The sequence below is a fragment of the Giraffa tippelskirchi genome, chromosome 4 (assembly GCF_054371585.1).
Source record: "Giraffa tippelskirchi isolate mGirTip1 chromosome 4, T2T-mGirTip1v1.2.pri, whole genome shotgun sequence".
Lineage (NCBI taxonomy): Eukaryota > Metazoa > Chordata > Mammalia > Artiodactyla > Giraffidae > Giraffa > Giraffa tippelskirchi.
Genome location: NC_137278.1, coordinates 202,970,738 through 202,992,661, shown reverse-complemented (window position 1 = coordinate 202,992,661; position 21,924 = coordinate 202,970,738). Strand labels below are relative to the sequence as shown.

Sequence of the window (21,924 nt, the reverse complement as noted above, 5' to 3'; positions counted from 1 at the left end):
TCACCCCTTCAAAGCTCGCCTACCATGCTGTGCTTAGTCCTTCAGTCGTGTCCGACTCTTTGCGACCCCTTGGACTGTGGTCCGCCAGGCTCCTCTGTCCATGGGGTTTCTCCAGGCAAGAATATTGTAGTGAGTTGCCATTCCCTCCCCCAGGGGATCTTCCCCAGGGATCAAACCCGGTCTCCCGCGCTGCAGACGGATTCTTTACTGTCTGAGCCACCAGGGAAGCCCAAGAGTACTGGAGTGGGTAGCCTATCCCTTCTCCAGGGGATCTTCCCGACCCAGGAATCGAACCAGGGTCTCCTGCATTATAGGTGGATTCTTTATCAGCTGAGCTACCAAGGAAGCCCTAGCTCGCCTTCTAGACCTCCCTATTCTACGAAGCCAGTCTCAGAATATTGCCACATCTCACCCCCCAAAACCCAGAATTCTGTCTTCAAAATTTTTTTAAAATGTGTAGATTTTTCTGCGTAGTTTGAGAGGAAATAGTGGACGGGGTTATTTAACAAAACTTCTTACATATACTCTATTTTTTAAAGCCATCCCTTTTTTTTTTTTGCCAAATTCTGCTCTTTTGGCAGTACTCTTCTCTCTTTATCTTCCTCTAATCTCAAAACATCCTCACTTTTGGACATGTTCACTCAGTCTCTCAATGGACCCAGCCTAAAAAATTCCATCTTTAAGCTTGCTCCTTAGCAAGTCAAAAGTACCAGGAGTACCAATTTTCTCTCACGTTCACCCTTGCCCGGACCCCTGAAGGTCTCCACTCCAGCCAGTATTCGAGGTAGACACTATTTTTATTCCTAATTTATAAAGGAGGAAACCGAGGCTTAGAGTGCCTACTTGGTCAATCATATAGTTAAAAAACAGGAGCCAGAATTTAAACCTAGGTATCTAACTGCAGCGTTGATGCTCTTTTAGCCTCACCGTGCTATTTTTCCTATTTCATCCCAGAAAAATACCACCTGCCCTACTATCGCCATAATCTTATGCTCCCTGCACCCTGATTTGAAGTTGAAAGATCAGGAGATTCTCTGTCTTGCCGTCAACAATATAACATGCTGTATCCTGTTCAGCCAGAGCAGGATAAATGAAACAATTTTTCTTGGCCTCTCTATTCCTAATATCTACCCCTGTCTCTTCCTCCTTCTCATCATACTCCACCATCCCCTGAGAAAGGGAGAAAAGAAGAAGAGATAATATAGAAGAACGGGAAATAAGAGAATAGGCTAAAGGAGGGATGTGGGTGGCTTTCTAAAGCTGTTTTCACTTGGTCAGAAATAGAAATAAATTAAAGCCCTCTAAATGAATGTGAAATGATATTATACCTTCTTGCGCTTTACCTCAAGACATGTTTATAATTGCTAGAACACTCAAGAAGTTCAAAGAAACTTGAAGAAAAATTTCTTGATTTACATGTCACTGAAAGAGTGACTCTTTTAACGGAATCATTTAGTTAAATAATAATAGTCTCCATTTATTGAGTGTCTTTTGTGTGCCAAGATTGCTGTAAGGGTAAAGCTAATGCTTTATAAATGATCTGGCACTGTTCCTGGCATGTAGTAGGCTCCTCATGAGTTATATTAAATACATCTTGAATCTTCACAACCGCCCTAAAAAGTAAGAGGCTTTTTTGGCTCCCATTTTACAGTTAAATAAACAGATTCATAAAGGTAAATAATTAGCCCAAGGTAGCATAGATAATGAGTCAGGATTAGGAAAGCAGATAATAATTTCAGTTACTGGGTTTCTGCCTTATCTAAATTATTTCATTTTATTCTTACAACTGCTGCTGCTGCTAAGTCGCTTCAGTCGTGTCCGACTCTGTGCGACCCCATAGACGGCAGCCCACCGGGCTCCACCATCCCTGGGATTCTCCAGGCAAGAACACTGGAGTGGGTTGCCATTTCCTTCTCCAGTGCATGAAAGTGAAAAGTGAAAATGAAGTCACTCAGTCGTGTCCGACTCTTCGCTACCCCATGGACTGCAGCCTACCAGGCTCCTCCGTCCATGGGATTTTCCAGGCAAGAGTTCTGGAGTGGAGTGCCATTGCCAACTGTACCAGTTATGTACAGTTTTTCTCCATTTAAAATCAAGAAACAGACATTGAGAATGAACAGCAGTTTTCCTGAGGTCATATGGCTGGCTGGTAATCCAAAATTTGAACCCGAGTCTAACTCTAAATCTCTTATGCCACATAGAACATTAAAGCTCTGTATGCCAGGGGAAAGGTTAGCATGCTGTCATTTGATAGGCTTTGGAAGGATGTGTCCATCACCCTGTTGAGTTGACCAGAGTTCAGGGCCCTTACCCTTATAGAGGATTGATTTGGTCATCCACTGAAAACAAATCCATTTCTTAGGGGCAGACTCACATTAATCAAACTTATGAGACTCAATGAAAGATCAGAGGGCCAGTTTACTGATAAAGAAAAATGTAACTTCATTTGAGGTTCTTATAACCAGGGTATTCTCACTTTGTGGGCAGACCTACAGACCTTGGATTCTGAATCCAAATTTTAACCCAAAATTATTTACTAAATATGGAATCCCAGCAAAGGGAAATAATTAGATGAGCTAGAAGAGTGTCTGCTACATAGTAAGGACTCAATAAATCTTGGTTGTTGCTATTATTGTTAATACCTGTCCACACCAGAGCAGGAAGGAACTATGAATCTCCTAAACTTACATGAAAATTTGTGTGTGTGTATATTTGTGCATTTTTCTGGGGAAGAGTTTATATCTTTTATTAAATTATTAAAGTGTTGGTAACTTACAAGAAAAGTCAAGAGCCATAAATTCCACATGAAATTCTACACAAAATACTGAACACTTTGATGGAACAAGTAAAATTTGAATTGGTTTGATATTCTCTAGAGCTAAGGCTATTTATTGTGCTATGTTGCACTTTATTTTAATTAAGTATAACCTCTTACATTATGGGGTTTCCCTTGTGGCTCAACTGGTAAAGAATCCGCCTGCAATGCGGGAGACCTGGGTTCGATCCCTGGGTTGGGAAGATCCCCTGGAGAAGGGAAAAGCAACCCACTCCAGTATTCGGGCCTGGAGAATTCCATGAACTCTATAGTCCATGGAGTCACAGAGAGTCGGACACGACTGAGTGACTTTCACTTTCACACTTACATTATGAGTTATTTTTAGGACATTTTCTCCCCATGTTATCTTTCCTATGTGATTTCTTAGCACTTTTGCAGATCGTATCATTTATTTCCCATTTAGTTCATTCAAAATCATCTCTCTTTGGAAATGAGTGTTCGTCCCCTAGGAAGTATATCAATCTCTCAAGAGTGTCAGTATTTGTAACGACCTTGTAATCATAATTTATTTTTGAATCCATATGATCATAGTAAGAGCTTATCTTTCCTGTATCCTATTTTAGAATAAACTTTAGACATCAGCAATAAATGTATTTCTGAGACTCTTCTCAAATTTGGAACCAGTACAACATTGAAGGCTTCCAGTGTACAGTTAATGAGCAAGAAAAAGGTTCTCAATCTGCTCTCATTTACATCAGAGCATCATGCAGAAGGGTTGGGTATTTCCTATTTATTATTTATCCCTTGCCATTCTCCATAGAAAAGTTGCCTTGTAATTGCAGGTATTTTTGTACATAGTCCATATGATGAAACCTGAAAAGTGTTCTGTTAATTCAGTTTTCAAGCAGACCCCAAAAAACCCATTGGGGGACACATTCTGGCTCATGCTTCAACAACAAGAATAAGCTTGCGAAAAGGAAGAGGAGAGCTAAGAATCGCCAAGATTTATGACAGGTAAATATTTTTTTATTCTTAATCAGATTCTTGTGCATATGGTGTTATATATTTTTTCTTACTTCTCCAGAGAGGCTATAATTATTCCAAGGGCAGACCCCACATGCTTGAATTTCCTTCTCAAAAAGTATTAAATTCATTGGGAAGTCCCTAATATCCTCTAGGTTCTAGGGATTTGGGGATTTTGTTGACAAATAGGCTTGGTCCCTGACCTGCAAATCTTACAGTAAAGCTAGGTAATGAAATAACTGATTCCACTTTAAGTGAGGTAAATGCCGGAAAAGTACAGCATGTTATAGGGATGTTCTTCTTTCTGCCAGTTTTCTTTTCAGGTTTCAATTTAAACAGCACTTCCTCAAGGAACATTTCCCTGACCCTTACAGTCTAGGCTAATAGTCTATGTTACACCTTATATTCTTTCACAGTACTTACTTATTTAATTAATAGTCATAAGCTTAGATTTTTACTAGCCATAAACCTAAAGCGATTTGAATTGAGGAGGCATTGCTCACACCTTCCTGAGCATTGCTGCTGACCCTCTCTGTGGACCTCCCCCATTTTTGCCTGTTTTGTTATCTCTGAGGGGTTGGCAGGGGAGGGGACTTTTACCCTTCCTGCAACTGTTCCTCAGTTGCTGCTGCTAAGTCGCTTCAGTCGTGTCCGACTCTGTGCGACCCCAGAGACGGCAGCCCACCAGGCTCCGCCGTCCCTGGGATTCTCCAGGCAAGAATACTGGAGTGGGTTGCCATTTCCTTCTCCAGTGCATGAAAGGGAAAAGTGAAAGTGAAGTCGCTCAGTCGTGTCCGACTCTTAGCGACCCCATGGACTGCAGCCTACCAGGCTCCTCTGTCCATGGGATTTTCCAGGCAAGAGTACTGGAGTGGGGTGCCATTGCCTTCTCCGTTCCTCAGTAGACATACCTTTGACTGGGTCTGGAAAGGCTGAGCTGGAAGGAGCAGCCCTTGGTTCTGACCACTTGTTTCAGCCCTGAGGCTGGTGGGCATGGGGGTGCTGTTGGAGTTGGGCTTCAACACCTAGGATGCTGTCGCCCAGCTGGTAGGGTTGCTGGGCTTCAGGACTCCAGCTCCAGCTCTTGCCCCTCTCTGACCTGAGAGAGCTCCTTGAGCCCCTGAAGCCAATAAATGGAGAGAGAAAGAAAACAATCTTTAGAGTGAGAAAGCTAATGTTTTGGCCACTTAGAGATGAACTGCAAAACAAGAGCCTGGCATGGGGCTGGGGCTAAAGATTTTTATGGAACTTTTCAAGATTTGCAAGTATGTAGCATGGAAGGAGGCTGGTGCTTTTGTTGTTAAAAAAGCAACAACCTGTCATTTCCTGTAATGTTTGCATAGTACATCTTACCCCTCTCCTGTCTCTCCCTGCAAAGATGTTGCTGGAATGTTCTGGAGGGTCATGTTACCTTCAGCTTCTCCTATGGAGACTGAAGACATTGGGGTTTTCTGTCCAAATTCAAAAGGAGTCATACATGAGTATGTATGTATATGCATATGGGTTGATGTACTATATTTTTGTTGTTCAGTTGCTAAGTCATGTACCAGTCTTTGCGACCCCATGGACTGTAGCACCCCAGCCTTCTCTGTCTTCCACTATCTCCTAGAGTTTGCTCAAATTCCTGTCCATTGAGTCATATTCATGTCCATTGCTATCTAACCATCTCATCCTCTGCTGCCGCCTTTTCCTTTTGTCTTCAGTCTTTCCCAGTAGCAGGGTCTTTTCCAATGAGCCAGCTCTTCACATGTAGGCACATATGTACATGTATGTATTTTATACATATATATATAATATATTATATTATATATAAAGAAGCGAGGCGGCTGCGACGGCTCGGCGCAGAAGCGTGGCCGAGAGGAGCTAGGCCGGGCCGGGGGCCGGGAGCCGGGGGCGACGGCCGAGAGGGGCTAGGCCGGGCCGGGGGCCGGGGGCGGCGGCCGAGAGGGGCTAGGCCGGGCTGAGGGCCGGGGACCGGGGGCGGCGGCCGAGAGGGGCTAGGCCGGCCGGGAGCTGGGGGCGGCGGCCGAGAGGGGCTAGGCCGGGCCGGGAGCCGGGGGCGGCGGCCGACAGGGGCTAGGCCGGGCCGGGGGCCGGGGGCGGCGGCCGAGAGGGGCTAGGCCACGCCGGGGGCCGGGGACGGCGGCCGACAGGGCCTAGGCCGGGCCGGGGTCTGGGGTTGGCGGCGGCGGCGGCGAGAGGAATTACCCAAGGCCCAAGGTAAGAGAAACCCAAGTAAGACGGTAAGTGTTGCGACAGGGCATCAGAGGTCAGACACACTAAAACTAAAATTACAGAAAACTAGCTAATCTGATCACACGGACCACAGCCTTGTCTATCTCAATGAAACTAAGCCATGCCGTGTGGGGCCACCCAAGATGGATGGGTCATGGTGGAGAGGTCTGACAGATTGTGGTCCACTGGAGAAGCGCATGGCAAACCACTTCAGTATTCTTGCCTTGAGAACCCCATGAACAGTATGAAAAGGCAAAAGGATAGGACATTGAAAGATGAACTCCCCAGGTCAGTAGGTGCCCAATATGCTAATGGAGATCAGTGGAGAAATAACTCCGGAAAGAATGATGGGATGGAGCCAAAGCAAAAACGATACCCAACTGTGGATGTGACTGGTGAGATGCAAAGTCCGATGCTGTAAAGAGCAATATTGCATAGGAACCTGGAATGTTAGGTCCATGAATCAAGGCAAACTGGAAGTGGTCAAACAGGAGATGTCAAGAGTGAACGTTGACATTCTAGGAATCAGCGAACTAAGATGGACTGGAATGGGTGAATTTAACTCAGATGACCATTATATCTACTACTGTGGGCAAGAATCCCTTAGAAGAAATGGAGTAGCCATCATGGTCAACAAAAGAGTCCAAAATGCAGTACTTGGATGCAATCTCAAAAACGACAGAATGATCTCTGTTCATTTCCAAGGCAAACCATTCAATATCACGGTAATCCAAGTCTATGCCCCGACCAGTAATGCCGAAGAAGCTGAAGTTGAACGGTTCTATGAAGACCTACAAGACCTTCTAGAACTAACACCCAAAAAAGATGTCCTTTTCATTACAGGGGACTGGAATGCAAAAGTAGGAAGTCAAGAAACACCTGGAGTAACAGGCAAGTTTGGCCTTGGAGTACAGAATGAAGCAGGGCAAAGGCTAATAGAGTTTTGCCATGAGAACGCACTGGTAATAGCAAACACCCTCTTCCAACAACACAAGAGAAGATTCTACACGTGGACATCACCAGATGGTCAACACCAAAATCAGATTGATTATATTCTTTGCAGCCAAAGATGGAGAAGCTCTATACAGTCAGCAAAAACAAGACCAGGAGCAGACTGTGGCTCAGATCATGAACTGCTTATTGCCAAATTCAGACTTAAATTGAAGAAAGTAGGGAAAACCACTAGACCATTCAGGTATGACCTAGATCAAATCCCTTATGAGTACACAGTGGAAGTGACAAATAGATTCAAGGGACTAGACCTGATAGACAGAGTGCCTGATGAACTATGGACAGAGGTTCGTGACATTGTACAGGAGACAGGGATCAAGAAAATCCCCATGGAAAAGAAATGCAAAAAAGCAAAATGGCTGTCTGAGGAGGCCTTACAGATAGCTGGGAAGAGAAGAGAAGCGAAAAGCAAAGGAGAAAAGGAAAGATATTCCCATCTCAATGCAGAGTTCCAAAGAATAGCAAGGAGAGATAAGAAAGCCTTCCTCAGCGATCAGTGCAAAGAAATAGAGGAAAACAACAGATTGGGAAAGACTAGAGATCTCTTCAAGAAGATTAGAGATACCAAAGGAAAATTTCATGCAAAGATAGGCTCAATAAAGGACAGAAATGGTATGGACCTAAGAGAAGCAGAAGGTATTAAGAAGAGGTGGCAAGAATACACAGAAGAACTGTACAAAAAAGATCTTCACGACCCAGATAATCACGATGGTGTGATCACTCACCTAGAGCCAGACATCCTGGAATGTGAAGTCAAGTGGGCCTTAGAAAGCATCACTACGAACAAAGCTAGTGGAAGTGATGGAATTCCAGTTGAGCTATTTCAAATCCTCAAAGGTGATGCTGTGAAAGTGCTGCACTCGATATGCCAGCAAATTTGGAAAACTCAGCAGTGGCCACAGGACTGGAAAAGGTCAGTTTTCATTCCAATCCCAAAGAAAGGCAATGCCAAAGAATGCTCAAACTACCGCACAATTGCACTCATCTCACATGCTAGTAAAGTAATGCTCAAAATTCTCCAAGCCAGGCTTCAGCAATACGTGAACCGTGAACTTCCAGATGTTCAAGCTGGTTTTAGAAAAGGCAGAGGAACCAGAGATCAAATTGCCAATATCTGCTGGATCATCGAAAAAGCAAGAGAGTTCCAGAAAAACATCTATTTCTGCTTTATTGACTATGCCAAAGCCTTTGACTGTGTGGATCATAATAAACTGTGGAAAATTCTGAAAGAGATGGGAATACCAGACCATCTGACCTGTCTCTTGAGAAACCTGTATGCAGGTCAGGAAGCAACAGTTAGAACTGGACATGGAACAATAGACTGGTTCCAAATAGGAAAAGGAGTACGTCAAGGCTGTATATTGTCACCCTGCTTATTTAACTTATATGCAGAGTACATCATGAGAAATGCTGGGCTGGAAGAAACCCAAGCTGGAATCAAGATTGACGGGAGAAATATCAATAACCTCCGATATGCGGATGACACCACCCTTATGGCAGAGAGTGAAGAAGAACTAAAGAGCCTCTTGATGAAGGTGAAAGCGGAGAGTGAAAAAGTTGGCTTAAAGCTCAACATTCAGAAAACTAAGATCATGGCATCTGGTCCCATCACTCCATGGGAAATAGATGGGGAAACAGTGGAAACAGTGGCTGACTTTATTTTTTGGGGCTCCAAAATCGTTGCAGATGGTGATTGCAGCCATGAAATTAAAAGACGCTTACTCCTTGGAAGGAAGGTTATGGCCAACCTAGATAGCATATTTAAAAGCAGAGACATTACTTTGCCAACAAAAGTCCGTCTAGTCAAGGCTATGGTTTTTCCAGTGGTCATGTATGGATGTGAGAGTTGGACAGTGAAGAAAGCTGAGCGCCGCAGAATTGATGCTTTTGAACTGTGGTGTTGGAGAAGACTCTTGAGAGTCCCTTGGACTGCAAGGAGATCCAATCAATCCATCCTAAAAGAGATCAATCCTGGATGTTCATTGGAAGGTCTGATGTTGAAGCTGAAACTCCAATACTTTGGGCACCTCATGCGAAGGGTTGACTCATTGGAAAAGACGCTAATGCTGGGTAGGATTGGGGGCGGGAGGAGAAGGGGACGACAGAGGATGAGATGATTGGATGGCATCACCGACTCTATGGACATGGGTTTGGGTAGACTCCGGGAGTTGGTGATGGACAGAGAGGCCTGGCGTGCTGCAATTCATGGGGTCGCAGAGAGTCCGACACGACTGAGCGACTGAATTGAACTGAACTGAATATATTACTATATTATATATAATTATATAATAATTATAAATATATAATAATAAATATAATATAAGTAAATATAAATATATATAATATATACATGTATGTACATATTATAAATATAAATATGTATCATATTATGTATAACTATATTATATTATAAATATTTAAATATTTCATATATTATAAATATATATTATATATAAATATATTAAATATTTACTATATTATAAATATAGTAAATATTATATGATATATAATAGAAAATAATTATATATAAGTATATAATATATTATATAATAATTATATAATAATATAGATAATATATACATACATATATATATCTCTCTCATGGGCTTCCCTGATAACTCAATTGGAAAGGAATCCACCTGTAATGCAGGAAACCCCGGTTCAATTCCTGGGTCGGGAAGATCCCCTGGAGAAGGGAAAGGCTACCCACTCCAGTATTCTGGCCTGGAGAATTCCGTGGACTGTACAGTCCATGGGGTCCCAAAGAGTTGGACACGACTGAGTGACTTTTGCTTTCACGTATATAATATATGAACACATGCAAATATATGAATAAAGTTTGACAAGGTAATTAATGTACATGGTAAAAAAAATCAATAAATAAAATCAAACAGTACAAGAACAGTTACAAGCTTAGTGGGTTTTTACAGAGAAACATTACACTTCAGCTATTCTCCATTCTGGGGACAGAGCAGTGAACCAAACAAAAAGACAAGGCTCTGCCTTCATGAAGCTTACATTCCATTGGTAATGATTATGTAACATATATCATCCCCACTAGACAGTAAATACCCTGAGGACAGGGACACTATTCTCTTACTTACCACTGTATTCTTAGTGCCTCAGACATAACAGAGGCACAATATTTGTGACTGATTAGCCAATCTTGGGCAACAAGGTAAAGATTTGTAGTAACTCTTAACTCTAGGGAGGAAAAAATCAGCCAAAAGAAATCACATGAGCTCTTAATCTGGTTTTAGCTATGACATAGTACTGAACTGAACTGATTGTAATTAAAAATATTAAATATTAAATAATCAGTTCCCCTATCTATCTGGGTTTTTGTTTGTTTTTTTTTTTTTTGGCTGCACTGTGTGTTCATGGCTGCACACGGGCTTTCTCTAGTTGCAGCGAGCAGGGGCTACTCTTTGTTATGGTACTCTGGCTTCTCATTGTGGTGGCTTCTCTTGTAGTGGAGCACAGCCTCTAGGGTGCTCGGGCTTCAGGAGTTGTGGGTCATAGGCCCTAGAGCATGGACTCAGAAGTTGTGGTGCACAGGCTTAGTTGCTCTGTGGCATGAATATTCCCAGACCAGGGATTGAACTCTTTTGCCCTGTATTGGCAGGTGGATTTTTATCCACTGCACCACCAGGGAAGTCCCTCTATCTGGTTTTTATTCAGACTATTTCACTTTTCATTACTGGTCCTCGTAGAGTATGATGCATATTGCAAGTGCTATGTTTTGTAGAGCTTCAGCAATCTCTAGAAATTTGTTACAAATGAACTTTGTTGAATTAAGTAGAGAGTAGAATTGTTTCATCTTTTTTACTAAAATTTCTAGGTCTATATCTTGGACAGATTGCTGTGCTTAGAACTTCCCCAACCATTTTTCGCTCTGAATTGTAATCAGCCAATTACATGTACGTCTCCCTCACTACAGTGATTGAGTCTGGTTCACTAATGTCCCAAGCACTTAGCATGGTACTTGCCATCTAGTAAGAGCTCAATAACTATTTGTTGAATTAACAAATGAATGAACTCCCGTCTACATGTTCAATCATTTGTATATTTAATCAAGTCTTCTAAACTTTTAGGAACAAATAACCCCTGCAGTTTTTACAGTCCTAAGAGAACACTAGGGTTCTGCAGACTCAACAAAGGATAATTAAAATTATCATAGAAGTTAATTATGTCAAATATCCATAAATTTGAATAAAAATAGCAAAACCAGATCAGAATTTAAAATGTCAAAATAGTTTTCTGTGCAGCTTGTACTTCCTTCTTTATGGTTCCTAAAGATTTCTCACAAAGAATTCTCCTTGACTTTAGAAAAAACATTTTGATAGAGAAGATCATGAAGCTAAAAAATGATAGCAGTGCTAGCTAACACTTACTGAGTGGGTTCTATGTGCTAGGGCTTGTGCCAGATGGAAATTATTATCTCCATTTACACATGAGGAAGGGCTTCCCTGGTAGCTCAGTGGTAAAGAACCCACCTGCCAATGCAGGAGACACAGGTTTGATCCCTGGGTTGGGAAGGTCCCCTGGAGAAGGAAATGGCAACCCACTCCCAATATTATTGCCTGTGAAATGGGATGGGGAGGGAGGTGGGTGGGGGGTCCAGGAAGGGGAACACATGTAAACCCATGGCTGATTCATGTCAATGTATGGCAAAAACTATTACAATATTGTAAAGTAATTAGCCCCCAACTAAAATAAATAAATTTATTTAAAAAAAAAAAAAAAAGAAATCCCATGGACAGAGGAGCCTGGCTAGCTACAGTCCATGGGTTCCCAAAAGAGTCAGACACAGCGACTAAACAACAATAACAACACATGAGAAAATCGAGGTCCCAGGTAGTTAGGTTACCATTGCCCCTCTAGAGTCTATTTTAAACATAGACGCCAGAATGATCCTTTATAACACCAAGTCAGGTCATATCTGTCCACTGTTTAAAACCCTCCAATGGCTCCCCATCTTGAGTCAGAATAAAAACCCATCTCTACACTACTTTACAGAGCACTACATGAATGGCCCTATTCTTAATTCATGCTAGAAATGGTATACCCCCATTTCTGCCTCACAGACCTCTGTGAAGTCCTTTATGATCTATGAAACCTTTCCTGAGTAACCTAGCCTGCATAACTTCTTCTTTCCTTAGAGTTTAAGGAACTTAGCTTACTTTGCATATTTGTTACGTCATAGTTCACCTTTTAGGCTTCTTGAGAGTAATGCATGCATCCATTCTATGTCACTTCAGTCATGTCCAACTCTTTGCGACCCCATGGACTGTATGTAGCCTGCCAGGCTCCTCTGTCCTTGGGATTCTCCAGGCAGGAATACTAGAGTGGATTGCCATTTCCTTCTCCATCTTGAGAGTGAAAACTATCTCAATTTTATAAATTCTGTGGGGTCTAGTACTTGCTAAAGTCTGATTTTCAAAGAGTTAAAAAAATTAAAAACATCATTTTCTATAAATCAACTTAAGATGGACATGTGTTAAAGATTTTCTTCATCTCAATTAATGAAGAAACCACTGATTTAAAGGATAATTTGAGGAACAGAGATTTATGTAGTTGGTCAATTCAATGAAGAAATAAATCTGCTAATAGATGCAAAACTGGTTAATATCCTACCAAGCAATAAGTTATAACATTTGAAATTGTCTTTTCTACTGGAGAGAAACCTATTGTTTCTCTACACAATGAAGTTCATTTCCATTGTTATAGACTGGCATCATAAGAATAATTTGCACTGCTATTGGTTTTCTACAAATAAATCTCTACTCTTATAGAGTTGTAAAATAAAATGTAAAATTTAAAAGAGCATGTAATGGGGGGTAAAAAAATAAAGAGCTTGTAATCATGACTCATACAAATATAAAATGTCAGAGATCATATTTAATTCAGTAAGTCATGCAGGAACCAGTAAGATTTTATAACCAGATCAAAGGAAAAATCAAATTAACACACAGATCCTGTAGTCATATAAGTAATGCTGAAATGAATTCTAAATTGATAAAAATGGGTCAATATCCATAGGACAGTAATCAATTGCATCCCTCTTCACATAATTTACATTTCTGTGGACAAGAATAATTTGTATTACTCATAGTTTTCTGCAGCTCATGGAGTTGTAAAATAGCTCAAAGACAACAAAAACCATGGAATCCTCATAGGTTTGTATAACCTGGAAGGATGTGTTAGGCAACCTATTTTTCCACTGAAGGTACTCAGTAATCTTTTAGTTCATTTCAAAGTCTTTCACAGTTTTTCCCTACATTAGTCATGGAAAGATGCACACCCATTTATTTTATTATTTTTTAAAAATTTTATTGAAGTATAGGTGATTTACAGTGTTATATTAATTTCTGCTGTAAAAGTGATTCTGGTATACATATATATGTATTCTTTTTCATATTCATTTCCATCATAGTTCATCACAGGATGTTGAATATAGTTCCCTGTGCTATGAGGACGGAGAAGGCAATGGCACCCCACTCCGGTACTCTTGCCTGGAAAATCCCATGGATGGAGGAGCCTGGTAGGCTGCAGTCCATGGGATCGCCAAGAGTCAGACACGTCTGAGCGGCTTCACTTTCACTTTTCACTTTCATGCATTGGAGAAGGAAATGGCAACCCACTCCAGTGTTCTTGCCTGGAGAATCCCAGGGACGGAGGAGCCTGGTAGGCTGCCGTCTATGGGGTTGCACAGAGTCGGACACGACTGAAGCGACTTAGCAGTAGCAGCAGTAGTGCTATGAGGAAGAACTTTGTTGTTTATCCATTTTAGATATAATAGTTTGCATCTGTTAATCCCAAACTCTCAATCTTTCCCTTCCCCACCCTGCCCTGGCAGCCACAAGTCTGTTCTATCTGTGGGTCTGTTTTGTTTCATATGTATGTTCATTTGTGTCTTATTTTAGTTTCCACATATAAGTGATATCATGGTATTTGTCTTTCTCTTTTTGATTTACTTTGCTTAGTATGATAATCTCTAAATCCACCCATGTTGCTGCAAATGGCATTATTTTATTTTTTTATGTGAGTAATATTCCATTGTGTATATATATATATGACATAAACATATATATATACACACACATATATACATTCATTTGACAGTAGACATTGGGTTGTTTCCATGTCTAGACTATGGTAAATAATGCTGCTATGAACATAGAGGTGCATGCCTCTTTTTGAATTATGGTATTGTCTGGATATATGCCTGGGATTGGGATTATGGCAACTCTGTTTTTAGTTTTTCAAGGAACCTCCAAAAAAAAGGAACCTCCATACTGTTTTCCATAGTGGCTGTACCAGTTTACATTCCCACCAACAATGTAGGAGGGTACCCTTTTCTCCAAATCCCCTCCAGCATTTGTTATTTGTAGACTTTTTAATGATAGACATTTCGACCACTGTGAGGTGGTACCTCAATGTAGTTTTGATTTGTATTTCTTTGATAATTAGCAATGATGAGCATCTTTTCGTGTGCCTATTGGCCATCTATATGCCTTCTTTGGAGAAATGTCTATTTAGGTCTTCTGCCCACTTTTCAGTTGGGTTGTTTTTTTGTTATTGAGCTGTGTGAGGTACATACCATTTAGAATCAGTAAACCCCTAAAGGTCTTCTGCACAATACCTGATAGTGCACTATAAGAACACCCAGTTATCCCTGTTGCCTGTTTCCAAGTTTAGGGTAATTTTTCTTGACATCCAGAACCTTAGAAGTTTTTATATAGAAGTTATTCTATAAATGTTTGTGACAGTTGATAATACTTGTAGATAAATTCTGCAATCCACATTTAGCTGTACCAACTCACATGTCTCAGGAGACTCAGACTAACAGGAATATGATGCCTGTGACATGAATATAGTCTTTATAGCAATAGAGCTTTTTATAAACTTCTGTTCCCTTGTATTCTGTTAGCCCTGAGATGCCTGAAAATGAAGCCACCTTCGCAATAACTGCTGGAGGAATTGGGGATGCCAAGGAGTAGGTGGCGAATTGATGCAGATTGCTTCTTAGTGCTTAGTGCTTATTAGGAGCTGAAGAAATGGAAAAGCAGTCTTAAATTTCAGATCTTGAAGTAAGAGTTTGTTTTTTTTTCATGTGTTACTAATGGAAAGTCAGCAAAAGAGATTTAACTCGTATTTATTTTAAAAGTCTCTGATTTATGATAACTATACATTATATGTCAGTTCAGGAATATAAATATGTATATGAATGAATAAACATTTTGAGAATTAGTTAGGGAGGGATTACCTCACTTTAGCTTTCCAAAGTGAGCCACTAAGCAGATGGAAAGTCTAAGAGCTCAGAAATGTCCCCTTTTCCTACAACTTCCCCATGAACACAGAAGTGAATAAACTTACAAAGGAGGGAGGAATGTTTACAGGACACACACAAAAAAGCTTTTTTATTTATGATATCAAACTGTACATTCACAATTTCAGCAACAGAAATGAAACATTAAATTAAGCTAAATTTTAAATCATTTGACTTTTAGACAAATTGAAATTATTTTTTAAAAATGTACTTCTGATTGGGAAGATAAAAGCAAAGGTAATTAGGATCTTTACAGTTTTAGGTGGTCAAGATAGCATGACTTTTGTATTTTAAGTTTTGGATAGAGAATTCAAAATCTTTTTTAAAATACTAAGGTTAACTGAAATGTAAAATTTTTGTATGCTAATTTTATAAATGTGTAAAAATATTGTTTTTTCTAAGTGTTAAAAATAAAATCTGGTTTTCAAAATGTATGTATAATAAAAATATTTATAAATTAAAACAGTAATAATATTTACACTGACAGTCTTTATAGGTCTCAAAAAGGTTTACTTTCTTATGTTGCATCCACTTGTATGAGAATTCAAGTGTTAAAAGTACCATTTGTTACAAAAAGTATTTGATTATCCATTAAATCATTCACTCACCAAGTGAATGTTAAGTCTAAACAATCTACAAAAGGAGTATGGTTCCTGCCCTCAAAAGAATGTATATACTAGTTAAAAGAAACTCCTAATGTTTATGAAAGAATGAGAGAGCAAATGATTAAAAAATACTTTGGATTGTGTAATTCCAGAAGTGGGGGAGGAACAGTTAAGCTGTGGATAGCATATGCAGAGGTATAAAAGCTAGGATTTAGGAACAGAGACCAACTTGGCAAGCAGAAATTGTTTATAGTGTGAAGTACTGGGAAATAAAAACTTTTAAATTTTACTATTATTTTTAAATCTCAGAAGCTGCTCCTCTGAATAAGCAGAAGTTAAAGTCATTTTATATTTTTGCAAAGTCACTTTTTGGCCTTTTTTTAATGTGCAAATATAAATGCACACCTTTTTCCTGAGGAGGGGAAGATTTTACTACTTGATAAAAACTGAGCATTTCCAAGAGATTCCTTGGTATGCCAGTCCTTGGAGAGGGAATGGACTAAACTGTTTAGGAGCCCAGAGCTTTCTTAGTAGGACAGGAAATAAAGCTCTTAAGATTTGAAATTCAGGAAAATTTTCTGGGTTAAGCTGAGTACCCCCAGAAAAGAAGAATTTACCCATTGTTATAGAGGTGGAAACACAAGGACTACGGTTCTGTGGGAAAGGCTGGTTTCAATGTGGCACATGGCTAAAGCTGGAAACCTCTCTGGATCCAGCCACTCTTATATGTCCTGCTTTAGAGAACAGTAGCTAAGCATGTGAATGTGCACTAAAAATAAAAAGCCTGTAGCCTTGGGGCCCAACGTTGGGAAAGCATAGCAGATTGTGCAGTGCCCACTGAACTTTTCTAGGCCAGGTTCTATTTGTCACCAGTGACCAAAGTGTCAAGTCTTTCCAGTCTTCCTCCTCCATCTGACTGTAGAAGTAGCTTTGGCTTCTTATTCCAAAGGGGAGAGAGACACTCAAAAAAGAGATGCTATTGGTCAGCACTATTTTGATTGCAAGCCACAGAAACTCAAACTAGCAAATACAAGACATGAATTTATTGGCTCAAGAGACTGAAAAGCCCAGAAGTAGAGCTGATGACCTTAGCCACCCACGGCTGGAGCCAAGATGTCTAACAGAATCATCAGGACATTTCTCTCTGCCTCCGTCTCCTGCTCTGCTCATTTTCATGCTGCTATTGTTCTTTCTCAGGCTCTCCCCACATAATAAGTAGCCAAAATGCTGCTTTTAGCTCTAGACTTACATCCCACTAGAAAAGGAATGCCTTTTTCCTCCATAGATTATTCATTCTGTGGAAACAAGCAAAAACCACCAAATGAGAACAGAGGCTATTTATTCAGAGTTGCTACAGCAAGAGTCCGTGACTTTAATTTGCTTTTGGTAGAGATTCAAAGGCAGGCAGAGGAATGGGAAGGCTTTATAGAGGAAAGAAGGAAAGGCTTCAGTATGCTCTGATGGGAGGCTGTTGGCATGGAGAGTTAGAAGATTAATTTGATAGAGATGTGGAAAACAGATAAGGGAAATAATACTGGCATCAGGGAGCTAATTTAGGAAACAGTTATGATAAATCAATTGTTAGGTGGTAAAGAATGGGCCTGGGGTGGTAGAAATGAAATGGATAGACAGTTCAAAAAGGTAGTTAAGATTTGGTGTGAGACTGAATATAAAAAGAGGAAGAGAAGGCATAGTCACAGGTGACTTGACAAAGTTCTTTAACCTGTGAGAGGAGATTATGTTTGTATCATGAATACAAATGAAGAAGTGTCAAATAAAGACTAGGGACTTTACCTGGGAGGGTAGGTTTCTAATAGTTTGCTAAGGCTGCCATAATAAAGCACCACAAACTTAGATGGCTTAAACAACAGAAATTATTGTTTTTGAACTTTTTATTTTGTATTGGAGTATAGCTGATTAACAATGCTGTGATGGTTTCAGGTGAACAGTGAAGGGACTCAGCCATACATAGACATGTATCCATTCTCCCCCAAACCTCTCTCCCATCCAGGCTGCCACATAACATTGAGCAGAGTTCCATGTGCTATACAATAGAGCCTTGTTAGTTATCTGTTTGAACTAACAGCAATGTGTGCATGACCATCCCAAACTCCCTAACTGTCCCTTCCCCCCAGCAACCATAAGTCTAAACAACAGAAATTGTCTCACAGTTCTAGAGGCTAGAAGGCCAAGGTCAAGATTGGTTCCTTCTTAGGGCTGTGAGGAGAATCTGTTCCATGACTCTTCCCTAGCTTCTGGTAATTTTCAGTATTCTTTGGCTTGTAGAAGAATCACACTGATTTCTGCCTTCATCATCACATGGTTTTTTCCCTGTGTGCCTGTCTTTTTTTCCAAATTTCCTCTTTTTATAAGTATACCAGTCATAATGGATTAGAGGCCCACCCTATTCCAGTAAGATCTCAGCTTAACTAATTACATCTACAATGACCCTATTTCTAAATAAAGTCACACACTGATGAATTGGGGTTAGGACTTCAACATACAAATTTTAAGGTGGACACAATGAAATAACGGTAAGAATCAGACACAGTTAATGGTCAAACACCAGGATGCGCTAGATACAACCTGAACTCAATACCTGCTAGTCAGAAACATGGAAGGCAAGATCTGGGGAAACCTAGTATATATTCAGAAGATGAGGAGTTTGAAATAAAGAACAAAGGAAAACAAGGACAGAAAGCTAGGAGATCAGAATAGGGTGGTCAAGCCAAAAATAGGGAATACAATACACCAGACTCAGAGAAGGGATATCTTTCACGGAGAGGAGATTGGAACCTTAGACACCAAGTTTCAGCCAGTCGTCTCCTTCACCTGACTCAGGCTTGTTGGATATGGTGAATGTTTATCATTGTTTGGTTGCACAATTTTGATTTATCCATCATAACACCCTGCTTTTCTTTTAGTCACCTCTTCCCAATTTATGTAGTCTATCCTGAGACATTGGATACTGAGCAACAGTCACAAGGATGAGAGCATGGATTAGAGGTCACTAATACATGCAGTGACAGAAAGGGCAGGAAGGCTGGCAGCAGTGGCATTGACCTGAACAAGCTGTTCCTGCTGCTAGACTGCAGGCTTCTGACTCCTAAACTGCACAATTATTTAGACTCCTGTCCTTTCCTATGATAGTTCTCCAGCCTCCTGACAATTCAATGACTCCTAATGTCCTTCTGATAAATTTATCTTTGCTTCACTAGTCAGAGTTGGAGTCTATCACTTGCAATCTAGAACTCCAAACAAGGTGACACCCAAATGCTGCTTCAGGGGACTGGAAAAAAAGAAAGCCAGGAAAGGCTTACTTAACACTCAGGTGGATGATTCCTCATATACTCTTCTATACCAGTCTTCAATATTTTAAAAGGAAAGTTGTTGAAAAGACTATTAGTCAGAATTTTACTTGACTGAACCCAAAATAATGATATTTTAAACAAAATCAGGTTTATTTTTCTCTCGTAGACAGAAATCTGAAGCCAGGCAAGTCCAGAACTATTACAGTGGTTCTACTTTGTAATCAGGACTCCAGGCTTTCTGCTTCCATCCTGCTCTTGGCTTCCATTTTCAGGGTCAGCTCATAGCCTAAGATGATACTGAAACTATTGTCAGAGAAATCAAGTTGGGGAAATAAAAATGAAAGGCAAAAAGGCCAAAAAGGGTCCTTTCCAGCTGAGTCAGCTCCTATGAAGCCCTCTCCCAACACAACACTTTTGCTTACATCTCATTGGCCTGAACTCAGTCATATGACCCTATCAATAGACAAAGACGTAGGGAAATACTGTCTTTTGTTGTAAGCAGCAGTGTGCCCAGCTGAAAATTGTAGTTCTATAATTAAGGAGGAAAGAAAATGGCTGTTGGTAAGCAACTACCAGTTTCTACCACAAAATCTTCTTTTACTTTCTCAGCAATGACAAATTTCTCAAATGTCTATTACTATATACAAGGCAGAGCACTTCAGGAGTTTTATACTTGTACCAGTAAAGCTGGTTGAGGAGTATATCAGTTAGAATGCCCTCAGCTGCAAGTAACAGAAAACCCAACTGAAAGTAGCCTAAACAGTGAGGAAATATGCCATCTCATATAATAAAAAGTGCAGAAGTCAACCAACTGCTATGTTAGTTAATTCAGCAACTCTATAATATCATCAAGGGTTCATATTCTTTCTTTTCACTTCCCCTCACCTGGTTATAGGTCTCTAAAAGCCCCACTTTGGTCAGAAGATGACTATGGAAGTTCTATCTTCACATCCTACCTTGAAAACATCTAGAAAAAGACAAGGTATTCTTTCAGGAGCAAGGAAATAGCTCACCCATACAGTTGCATTCAGCTCGTGGTTTGGCTGGAGGGTCTAAGATGGCCTTACCTGTATACCTGGTATCTTGGTGGGGACGGCTGAACAAGTGAGACTTCTGTCATCATTCAGTAGTCTAGCCTGAGCTGCTTTACATGGCAACTGGGTTCCAAAAGGGCAAATGCTTAGCAAGCCTCTACTTGCCTTATGCTTGTTAGTGTCTCATTGGCTAAAGCAAATCACACAAGAAAGTCCAGAGTCATTGTGGGAGGGGATTACACCAGGGCTTGAATACCAGGAAATGTGCTTTCTTGGAGGTCATCAGTACAACAGTCTTCTACAGGGTACTGTTTTGAGCCCTTTGGGGTGGGGACTTTGTCTTCAAGAACTTACAATATGGTCAAGGATGTGAGCCATCTCTTGGAGAGTTAAATAGAAACTCATGACTTCAATATTTAAATAACATTTTAAAGACTATGGAAGTCTGAAGGCAGGCCCAGAGATAGGGGTTTCAAGCTGGAAGAGCTAGTTGGATTTTTTTTCCCAAGAGACTTCATATGGTGGTGAATGTTCCATTCCTCAGGATCAGGCCTTCAGCGTTCATCTTCAGTATGTTTAGTGCCCTGGGTGCATGCATGCTGAGTCGCTTCAGTTGTGTCCAACTGTTTGCAATCCCATGGACTGCAGCCTGCCAGGCTCCTCTGTTCATGGGAATTCTCCAGGCAAGAATACTGGAATGGGTTGCCATGCCCTCCCCCAGGGAATCTTCCCAACCCAGGGATCAAACCCAGGTCTCCAGCATTGCAGGCGGTTTCTTTACTGTCTGAGCCACCAGGGAAGTCCAAGAATACTGGAGTGGGTAGCCTATCCCTTCTCTAGAGAATCTTTTCGACCCAGGAATCAAACTGGGGTCTCCTGCATTGCAGGCAGATTCTTAACCAGCTGAGCTACCAGGGAAGCCCATTTAGTGCCATCAGTTCAGTTCAGTTGCTCAGTTGTGTCCGACTCTTTGTGACCCCATGAATTGCAGCACGCCAGGCCTCTCTGTCCATCACCAACTCCCGGAGTCTACCCAAACCCATGTTCATCGAGTCGGTGATGCCATCCAATCATCTCATCCTCTGTCGTCCCCTTCTCCTCCCGCCCCCAATCCTACCCAGCATTAGCGTCTTTTCCAATGAGTCAACCCTTCGCATGAGGTGCCCAAAGTATTGGAGTTTCAGCTTCAACATCAGACCTTCCAATGAACATCCAGGATTGATCTCTTTTAGGATGGATTGATTGGATCTCCTTGCAGTCCAAGGGACTCTCAAGAGTCTTCTCCAACACCACAGTTCAAAAGCATCAATTCTGCGGCGCTCAGCTTTCTTCACTGTCCAACTCTCACATCCATACATGACCACTGGAAAAACCATAGCCTTGACTAGACGGACTTTTGTTGGCAAAGTAATGTCTCTGCTTTTAAATATGCTATCTAGGTTGGCCATAACCTTCCTTCCAAGGAGTAAGCGTCTTTTAATTTCACGGCTGCGGTCACCATCAGCAGTGATTCTGGAGCCCAAAAAAATAAAGTCTGACACTGTTTCCCCATCTATTTCCCATGGAGTGATGGGACCAGATGCCATGATCTTAGTTT

The 21,924-nt window shown here is 40.8% G+C and overlaps 1 protein-coding gene across 3 annotated transcripts in view; it reads left to right on the top strand.

The window, feature by feature from the left end:
• Nucleotides 1–20,415, top strand: part of DMC1 (DNA meiotic recombinase 1) — a 47,441-nt gene extending 27,026 nt beyond the window's left edge. For 2 of the 3 annotated variants that reach the window (XM_081590112.1, XM_081590111.1), the window contains 2 exons: nt 3,674–3,790; nt 14,979–15,809. In XM_081590112.1, coding sequence (XP_081446238.1) covers nt 3,674–3,790; nt 14,979–15,048 — 187 coding nt within the window. In that variant the 3' untranslated portion in view covers nt 15,049–15,809. Of the gene's footprint in view, nt 1–3,673; nt 3,791–14,978; nt 15,810–20,188 lie in introns of those variants that run through there. The other variant, XR_014082110.1, reaches the window with a different exon arrangement.
• Nucleotides 20,416–21,924: the final 1,509 nt, after the last annotated feature.